The sequence below is a fragment of the Telmatherina bonti genome (genome assembly GCF_933228915.1).
Source record: "Telmatherina bonti genome assembly, chromosome: 9".
NCBI classification, from domain to species: Eukaryota; Metazoa; Chordata; class Actinopteri; order Atheriniformes; family Telmatherinidae; genus Telmatherina; species Telmatherina bonti.
Window position 1 is genome coordinate 24,687,956 of NC_136627.1, and position 9,543 is coordinate 24,697,498.

General features: G+C 39.4%; 2 protein-coding genes across 3 annotated transcripts; one reads left to right on the forward strand and one right to left on the reverse strand.

The window, feature by feature from the left end:
* Window positions 1-933: 933 nt before the first annotated feature.
* On the forward strand, window positions 934-3,967 carry wdr53 (WD repeat domain 53). 2 transcript variants are annotated; one of them, XM_079246128.1, is made up of 3 exons: window positions 934-1,037; window positions 2,458-2,947; window positions 3,038-3,967. In XM_079246128.1, the coding sequence occupies exons 1-3, from the start codon at window positions 1,018-1,020 to the stop codon at window positions 3,692-3,694; spliced, it is 1,167 nt and encodes a 388-aa protein (XP_079102254.1). In that variant the 5' UTR covers window positions 934-1,017; the 3' UTR covers window positions 3,695-3,967. The 2 variants fall into 2 exon arrangements, with proteins under 2 accessions (XP_079102254.1, XP_079102255.1); XM_079246129.1 differs by having other exon boundaries at window positions 938-988.
* Window positions 3,968-4,150: 183 nt separating this feature from the next.
* srprb (SRP receptor subunit beta) lies at window positions 4,151-9,481 on the reverse strand. Its single transcript, XM_079246130.1, has 7 exons — window positions 9,309-9,481; window positions 8,961-9,055; window positions 8,777-8,854; window positions 8,601-8,683; window positions 6,895-7,031; window positions 6,505-6,559; window positions 4,151-5,277 (listed from the first exon to the last, which is right to left on the reverse strand). The coding sequence occupies exons 1-7, from the start codon at window positions 9,475-9,477 to the stop codon at window positions 5,067-5,069; spliced, it is 828 nt and encodes a 275-aa protein (XP_079102256.1). The 5' UTR covers window positions 9,478-9,481; the 3' UTR covers window positions 4,151-5,066.
* Between the last annotated feature and the right edge of the window lie 62 nt (window positions 9,482-9,543).

A 9,543-nucleotide genomic window follows, 5' to 3' on the forward strand; every position in this document is an offset into this window, starting at 1 on the left:
TGCCCAGAAGGAGCTGTTTAACTGACAACGGCTGAATACCACAAACTGAGAAACAGTCTGCTGGTGAGCTCAGCATTATTCAAAGTAAACTCTTAGAGCCTCAGCATTGTTGACAACACATTTTCCAAAGAGTATGACAAAAGCAAAAAAAGAGTACTTACACTTCCAAAGCTCTGTGGGAACTTCTGCTACTGCTTTGTGAGGCTATACAAAATGTATATACACCTGATTCAGAGCTGCTAGTGCGATGAGTGTGTACTGTGTGTAGTTAGTATATTCAGATGAGGGTCTGAAAGCTATAGCCTCTCTTTTCTGTTCACTGTTCAGTATTCAGTGTGGTGGTATGGCATGCTGTTCACTGACCCAAAAATGGACACTCATCAGATCTACAGCTTTGGATGAATCAGCGGAGAGCAGCCATTGTGGAAAAGAAGGCCAGGTCAGGGCCATGCTGAACAATGATGTGATGATGTGCATCCTCTGTGTCCTTTCTGCTTCCCCATTTAGTTTCTACAGGACGTGTGGGAACTGTTGTGTGTATATTAAATCACTTCTAAAACTCTCTCTTTCTTTCTGTCTCTCTTCTTTTTTAGCAGATTTGATAAATTTGTGAATATTGTGATTTTTACTTTCCTTCTTCTTAGAATTTTTCCACATTCTGTATCATTCCAAGAGAAATAATTCATTCATCTGTACTCATTGAAATCATTGAAAAGCTCGATTACCGTCAGAATAATTATACCCTGGATTTTGCCTTACAGGCACCACTCAACTTTAATATACCACAAAAAGACCAGAAATGTTATTAGTGAACATTTTCAGCTAACTACTTTTAAATTAATTTAAGTCTTTTCGGTTAAAAATACGTATGTTCAAATTCTTTGCCTAGGAAGCACAACTCAGGACAATATTCTTTTCTTTTAGTGATGTCATCATTAAGGGACTCAGTCCCACATGGAAACCTGGCTGTTTAGCTTCAGTCGTAAAGGTAATTTTCTTATCGTGAAATAATCAGACATGGCACAGAGTCATTTAAGGTGATTTTGATTTTGATTATAAAAGTAACGTCGGTATACTTGTTAAGTATTTGATGACACTGCAGCTAAATTGTTGCACTTATCGTGCAAGCTAACAAGTTAGCCGTAGCGCTAAAGCGACATAATTGACATTTGCTATTTACGTGAGCAAATAAATAAAACTATGCGTTCCTTTTCTCAATCTTGTCACGTACCAAGACTTACCTTTTTGCGAATACTTTGTCAGTTTGTCTAATTTATTTAGCATTTCTGCTAGGGATGTATAAAGAGAAGTTTTATGCCAAGTCTAGTTTTCATGATTAGCCACCAACAACTTCTCACCATCCCGATGCGCTTTTTAAAAAAAAATTTTCTTTAAAAAAAAAAAAAAAAAAAAAAAAAAAAAAAAAAAATCAACGTTACGCCAAGGCAATTCATCGCTGAAAAAAAAGAAAATGAAAATCTGCAATCTGTCACGTCAGAAACCTATAAACGATGTAGTAACGATTACTAAATACATGTTTAGTAATAATGTGTTAATTTGCAGCTATGATTGATTAATCATATTATTTGCAAATGAATCTATAAAAATATCTTTGTTTCCTAACTGATTTTCTAAAATTTAGATTCAAATTAAATTACATTACGTAAGTAGGCTAGTCCTCTCGGACCGTGTCCTGCAGGTTTTCCAAGTGCTCCTGCTGAAACACACCTGACTCAGACAAGCTCTGCACATGTCTGCTAAATACACATTGATGTGAATCATGTGTGGTGCAGTGCGAAGACCAGGATTGGGGATCACTGGGCTAGGCTACAGTAGAGTTTACTTGATTGTAAATGTGAATAGTGTGCTTGCAAATGAAATGACTGAAATACTGGTCCTAGGTCAGTTGTTTGCTTTGTGTGAGAGAGATGGCCACTTCACTAAGTCCTGTCAAAATAACTTTTATATTTTATCCCAGAAATAGACAGCATTATAATATAAATATTAATGTAACAGTAACATATTGATATGTGCACCTTTAAAACAGAAATGAGCTAAAATTCTGAAAAAATATTCAGACTGAAATATGAAAATATAATAAAATTTTATAAATACTAAAATAGTTTAAAAATGTATGGGTTGCTGTATGTAAGACCTGGCCAGCCATCTTTGAGTCACTGAAACCTGAACAGATAAGACATCAAGAGAAAGTCAGAAATGACAAAATGCAGAGCATACCTACTTTCTGTTCATTCTATTTGGTCACGGTGCTTAGTTCTCTTACAATTGTAGTTAAGGTAGTTGTCAAACTATGACAAAGACACACTTGACATTGCCTATTGTGTCTGAAATAATATACATTGATATATCACAGTAATATCCATGGTATACAGTGTTCTCATGTATGGATCAAAAGAATGCAATAATCATGTTTATCCTCTTATTTCATGTGGTCAGTATGTCCAGGCAGTGGTCTGAGGGCCACTCTGCTTCTATCCTGTGTGTCAGTGCCTCTTCAGGCTCAGAGGGTCTCCTTGCTTCAGGCTCTGAGAATGGAGAGGTGGCAATTTGGAGTCAAGATGGCCTTGTTGTCGGCCGTCTCACTCTGCCTGGAGAAGAAGACATCACCAGTGTGGTGTTCTCACCTGTAGCTCCTAGCCACCTGTACGTATCTCATGGAGATGCAGTGAGTGTGCTTGACCCCAGGAACCTTAAGAGTCCAGCATTGGATTTTCATGGTGCAGGGGAGGAGGAGATCAATGCATTAGCACTGAATGAGACAGGCTCTGCACTGGCAGTGGCTGATGACTCCGGGGCAGTGAGGGTACTGGAACTTCCAGGAGGAAAAGTGTGCAGGACTCTGCGCAGACATACAAACATCTGCTCCTCGGTGGCTTTCCGACCTCACAGGCCAAATAATCTGGTGTCTGTTGGACTGGACATGCAGGTGATGGTCTAGTTGTTTTTATGCTTATAATGTTGGACTGTTAAACCAACACCACAAGTTACAGTATTTCTTGCTCTGTTGTTGCTACAGGTGATGCTGTGGGGTTTGCAGAAGACCCGTCCTTTGTGGAACCTTAACCTCCAGGACATGGCAGAGGACGATGACCTTCAGCAGCGCCCTGGCCAGCTTTTCAACCCACCGCTCGCCCACTGTGTTTCTGTGGCAAGCTGTGGAAACATTTTGGGTTGTGCAGCAGAGGATGGCAGAGTTTATCTGATGCGGATTGGCAGCGGCTCCAAACTGGAACAGCAGGGAGCTGTCAAAGCACACAGTCAGGGAGCTTCTCAAGCCCATTTTATGAGTTTCCTTTCCCACCCTTACTGGCTCATCACTGGAGGAAATGACAGTCACGTTGCCCTGTGGGATCTAAGTAAACATCCAGTGGTCGCTCCAGAAGGAAAAACACAAGCGTTGACCCCTCAGCATCGGAAGGGTAAGAGCAAGGCAAAAAGGAAAGACCAGTCACAGAATAAATCAAAGGCTCTTCAGAAGACTGAGGCAGAGAAGGACGAGGCTGAGGGTGGAGAAGAAGCAGGGGCAGGAATGGAGAAGACTGGACCTAAACTGAGTATCAGCCATGGGGACAAGGTGAACTGGCTTTGCCCTGCTGTGCTGAAAGGAAAACCGAGCGTGATAGTTGCAGATCAAAGTTCCAGTTTGACAGTCTATCCTCTGTTTCAGCCCTAGATTCATGCACTTCCTTTGTTAAACAGCAGTAATCATGACTTCTTGATTACAAGCTTTAATTTTTTCGTTTAAATCTTTAGAAAAATACACTGCTGAACTAATGGCATCATCAGGACTGCTGAGACTCTCACTCCTTCAATCATTGACTCTTTACATGGAGAAATAAACCTTAGTTTTCCAGAAGGCAGCAGCTGGCAAACATCAACTGTGTGATGTGAGAATATGCACCATAGTTTAGAAACTAGATTATACAGTTTTGCATGTGTGGTTCATTAAAGGTGTAATTATGTGAAATATTTTGTCTATTATAAGTTATTTTTCTCTAAACCATTTTCCACAGTGTAAAATTACATCTGACAAAAAAAGTGAATTTAATGTTTAACAGTCTGCAGAGCTTCTCAGTGACATAAAACATCTAAATCCACACCAGATACCAGACAAGTGTCGGAGCACTCTGATATCTGCTCCAGAAGAAATTAAAAGCCTTGATACTACACAGTGATACATCAGAGCCGTTCTGCAATCTGACACATGACTTTATCCTCTGGGGAGTAATAATACCATCTAAAAAGTCATACAAAGCAGTATCTTGTTAACTGACACCAAGTGAACTTGTGATGGTCTTCTTAGCGTTTGTTAATGGTTTAATCCCATTTCCCATTTATGAGGCATAACAGGCTGAATCTGTCAGACATTTGTTTTACTGTTTCAATTGAAACTGTGTGATTTTCTCATTTCAAGTAACCACACATTTGTTTCTTCAAATACAAAATTTCACTCATGCACAGCTAAAAGTAATTTATACATTCATTTGCAAATGCACTCTTTTCACACAACACTTTAAAGTAAACCATTTTTCTGCAAATGGCAAAACAGTTTTTGGACGAATACCAAGAAGGAAAAAAAAAAGGCATGGGACAGAAGATTCAACTTAATGAAATACAATTCACGTCTATTTTCACAAGGCATTCTACAACTCGGACAAGCTTTAAAAAAAAAAATCTTAATTCTTTTTCAGCTGCTAACAAACATCATTAGGCTTTATATTACCAAAACAGGCCAAAAGCTAACATTTACATCAAACTAGCCTGATTATTTTCTAATCCTACAGAACAACCTGACGAACTGCTACATCCAACCTTTTGTCCATAAGGTCCACAATAATTTTAATAACCGGGTTTCCACGTGTGATTGAATCATTTCCATAAATCGTTTTGTGTGCTCCACAGGTAGGTTTGTGTTTAAATGGAGTTTAAAATGCAGATACTACACCAACACTTCAAGGAGTCATTTGTCACCATGACCAAAGTGACAATGGACGTTCAGATTTGAAAGATTTGTGGCTTTAAGGCAAAATTGTTTGCTGCTAATTTTAAAGTTTAGCAAGGCTGTTCTCCAGGTTCTCAATCTCTGCATCCCCATCTTCACCCTTGCTACCGCGGGCGCTGCACTCAAAGAACTCCACCTTCATGGGAAGCTGGCTGAATTCAAAGTCCTTGCCTTTTTTCCCCAGATACACACTGCCGCCTACAGAGCCATCCTGAGAGCTCAGTGCTGCTGAGCGAGTCACTCTCAAGGTGTTCCTGTGACAAACAAAAATTTGGTTGGAAAAAAAAAATCTTTATTTGCAAAATATACCCACAAATTCATAAAGTTAGTTTGTTTGCAGTTAACTAGTTGCAGGGTAGGGCTAGAGACATTTTGCCATGAAATAAGACAAGCGCAGGGGTATGAACAAGCGACACAGTTCTTTGTTTTACAACTAGTTAGGTATTAAATGGCATATCCAGGGCCATAAGCAGCAGGAATATTTAGAAAACTGGTGTTTAGGGCAGGGACCTGGTGGCAAGTTGGCACAGATGGTGGGGAAGAATGCAGACCAGACCTTTCAGGCCCAAACATGTTGTGAGGGTATGCTGGACACATGTGACAAAGTCCCCTGAGAGAATGAACTTGAACTCCCACCTCTGGTAGAGCTTCAATTATGTCCCAGTTTAGGCAGGGGACATCGAGCCAAATCAGACTGTGTTTCGCACCTCAATCGTTGAGGTGGTCAACCTAAGCTGTGGCCTAAGGTCATCAGTACCCGTCATGTGGTAATCCCTACATTTGTTGGAGGTCACCTACAGTGAGGGATACTGTTGAGCTGAAAAGGAGTCCTATGCAGCCTTTTTGGCTTGTAGGACTCCTGAGGCAGCTGACAGTCATCAGCAGACAAAGCGGAACGCAGCTTCTGCAGTCAATGAGGGAAAAACTCAGACGTGGGGGGGGGGGGGGGGGGGGGGGTGTTAGGAGTTTCTCTGCAGCAACACACCTGACACACATCACACCTAATTGGCAGACTTGTTCAGAGCTTGACATCAGACTCTGCTAATTAGCCATTGATTTGAATCAGGTGGGTTGCAGCAGGGAAACTCCTAACATTTGCAGGACTGTGGCACTCGAGGACCAGAGTTGCCTACCCCTGATCTAGAAGAAGAGGCTGAAGAGAGGGAAGTCTCGTTTTCCCTACTTAAGCAGCTGCCCCTACAACCCCTCACCAGATAAGCAGATGGATCAATTTAGTTTTTTTTGTAAAACCTGCACTATAAGCTCGTTAACAACTCGGCTTAGATGGATAACCAACACAACAGATAAAAGAACAGTCAGTGTCATTACAGATGTTGCAGAGGAAAAATATAATTACCACAACTGGGAAATAAATAAAAATTAAAACCTGAATATAACAAATATCCAAGGGGAGGTGATCCAAAATGAAGCCGTTTAACAAATGTTTCTAATAAAACCAAAAACAGTAAAAATTTACTTACATTTCCTTTTCCAGCTGCTGCTGAATCAGTTTGGCAGATTTTGCCATTGTAATGTCTATCAGAAGACAGACATCAGTAAATAAAACCATCCACATTACATTCATAATTACTTTTAATCAAGAAAGTTATGCTTTTTTGCAAAGCATCTTGCAGGTCAATAATTCCAATTTATACCTTAATGAATCTGTACAGTAGGTGAAGCCATATAAAAGAAAGTGCAGCAGTGCATGTGAATACAGGGTGTGTTCGGGGGGGTTCTTGAAGGTAGAAATGAGAAGGATGCCTATGCTCTGTCAGCATTATGTAGCTCTTTCCAAAAGTGAGAATTGTCTGGATTTAGACTGAAAACTTAACTGTTATAAAGAAGACAACTTAAGAAATTGAACAAACCTTGCTTGTTGCATGCCACTATCAGAGTTGGGTTATTTCTGGAAATCACAGTGTCTGTCAACAAGACATACAGAAACTCTGCAACGTCTCTTACTTCCTTCTGGAAAATGGCGCTGTCCACAACAAACACAATTGCCCTGGAGACATGAGAAGAAGGCAATTCAAAACTGCTGATAAACAAGATGCCCTTAGGGAGTCAGCAGGTCTGTTAAAATGATCACATTTTCGACATACTCATTGAGTGGCAGTCATTTATAATAACTGTCATAGTAACACATACCTAATGTCATATTTCCTTTATTATTTCCATATAATTTGAGGATTAACTAGTGCTAGTGTCCAGTGATATAAATGCAACTGGACTTCTATTTCATGATCCTTGAAGACATTTCAGTTCTGAGCTGAAGAAGCCTCAGATGTGAGGTGAAACATTTCACAGATGCCTAGATGGCTTTATACAAGCTCAGAGAATTATCATGAACTGGACGACTGGGACTTTACATCAACATCTTGCTGCCTTTGCCTCTTCCACTTTGGTTTAATGGCACCTCAGAGAAGAATATGTTTAACCAACTGTTTGGCTCAACTTCAAAAAGTTTAACACTATTTTACTAAGTAATAAGTGTTTAGGTTCAAACCACCACAACACAGAGGTGGAAAGCTGAGCAAAGTCACCAGAAAAAGTAGAGTAATAATTTATTGGAAGAATTTCTTGGTTTTGCAACAAGAAAAAGTGGACACCAAAGTATCAACTTTCTTTAAAAATAAATATTTAAAAAAATAAATAAATGATTGAACAAAAACAAGTCCACTTAAAAACAAAACAAAAACAAGTCCACTTAAAAAAACAAGTCCACTTAAAAAAAGCACAAAACAAAAACAAGTCCACTTAAAAAACAAGTCCACTTAAAAAAAAAAAACACAAAACAAAAACAAGTCCACTTAAAAAAACAAGTCCACTTAAAAAAAAACACAAAACAAAAACAAGTCCACTTAAAAAAACAAGTCCACTTAAAAGAAAAAATCTAAAATATTTTCTTGGAGTTTGGGTTATTTACTGTGTATGATTGTGCAGCCGCATTGACTGGACTCGGACTACTCTGCATGCTGGCTGGTGTCTGGGCCACCGCATTCTGTCGTTGTTCAACTGGTTCAAACTTTATTGGGACAGCAGGGGGGCGTATTTGGTCCTATACCAACATGTACATATGCAAGAAATACATACGCAATACTGACATATACAAAAAGCAACAACACTTGTCAAAAACATTAGGCTATAGACATGTACCAAAGACACATTGGAACAACATAAACCAACAACATGTACACACATCGCATATACTTTTTTTTTTTTTTTTTTTTACACAAACGGAACCCCATAGTTTATGATCTTAATCCCACCAAAACTGATGTTTGTTTTTTTTTTGTTTTTTTGAATGCTTCGTTGTATGTATTTCCTATATCAGGTTTAATTAATTACTTAATTTATTCTTATATTTAGATTATAGCAAAGTTCTCAATAAGCCCTTATAGGGTTTCCGACCCAATCACCACTGTAATTTATATTATTATTTTACGCATATTGTCCATCATTTGAACCTTTCCTCTTACTTTTTTTTTCTCTATGAATGTTCTACTGTTTCTTTTAAAGTGCAAACTCAAATAAATAAATGAAGTGAGACATAAATAGTGTGTCTTGTTCTCACCTGGCTGCAGACTTGAACTTCTCCAGGTACTGAGGTCGGAGACTGTCATGTCCCGGCAGATCTATCAGAGTCCAGGTAATGCCCTGAAAGCAAAAGGAAGAAGCGACAACAGTGAAATCCCCTGAACATTACATGACAATAGCTTCAGTTTAATTTATTCGCCTTGCTTTACTCACCCTGTCACTTTTGGCTTTGTATGGAGCGCTGCTGTCAGTGATAGAAGTCTGTGTACGCTTGAATTTTCCTGACAACAGCTGTAAAAACATGAAATGAACAATAAGTTGAACCACAGTAAAGACAGAGAACCAACACCAGGTGAGGAACAGAGACGGCCAACGTGGCTCCTGAGTTTCAACTCACCCGGCTAAACAGGAGGGTTTTCCCAGAGTCACACAGTCCAACCAGCAACACGGCACTCCGAACAGTTTTACTAGTAAGGAAGTACTTCAGAAAAACTAAATATGGACAGAATGAAGACCAGTCATTTACTAGGAAAATCCCTTTTTTATTAGTTGAAAGATACGATTAATTTCGAATAACTTCTATTCTGCAACTGACATGTTTATTTTAGATGTTAGCGTGATAATAAATACTAAATGCCACTAAATAAGCGCTTTCCAGCTGGTCAGCACGCTTTCCTCCTTATGCTAAGCAACATGCTAGGCCTAGCATGCTAAGCTTACTGTCGTATTAATGCTAACTTCTTACCGCATGTGATGACAATCACCGCTAAAGCCACGATAACTCCAATCAAAACAACGGGGTCTTGGTCTTCAACTTTCTGACGAAGGGATTCAATGTAAGGCTCAAAAGGGTTTTCAGCCATTCCAAAGTCTTTTTTCTCTTCCATGTTCACCCCAGCGCTGTGAGGATCCATCACTCCGTTCTGAAGAGGGACACGTCTCCTTGTAAAGCCTGTAAGGTGCGTGGACGGACAGGAGGG

Coding starts and splice junctions, on each gene's coding strand:
- wdr53 (XM_079246128.1), top strand. CDS start 1,018: ATGGCACAGAGTCATTTAAG. Junction 1,038..2,457: donor ATGGCACAGAGTCATTTAAG/GTGATTTTGATT, acceptor TCATGTGGTCAG/TATGTCCAGGCAGTGGTCTG. Junction 2,948..3,037: donor CTGTTGGACTGGACATGCAG/GTGATGGTCTAG, acceptor TTGTTGCTACAG/GTGATGCTGTGGGGTTTGCA.
- srprb (XM_079246130.1), bottom strand. CDS start 9,477: ATGGATCCTCACAGCGCTGGGGTGAACATGGAAGAGAAAAAAGACTTT. Junction 6,560..6,894: donor AGTGGCATGCAACAAGCAAG/GTTTGTTCAATT, acceptor GTCTTCTGATAG/ACATTACAATGGCAAAATCT. Junction 5,278..6,504: donor CAGCAGCTGGAAAAGGAAAT/GTAAGTAAATTT, acceptor TGTTTGTCACAG/GAACACCTTGAGAGTGACTC.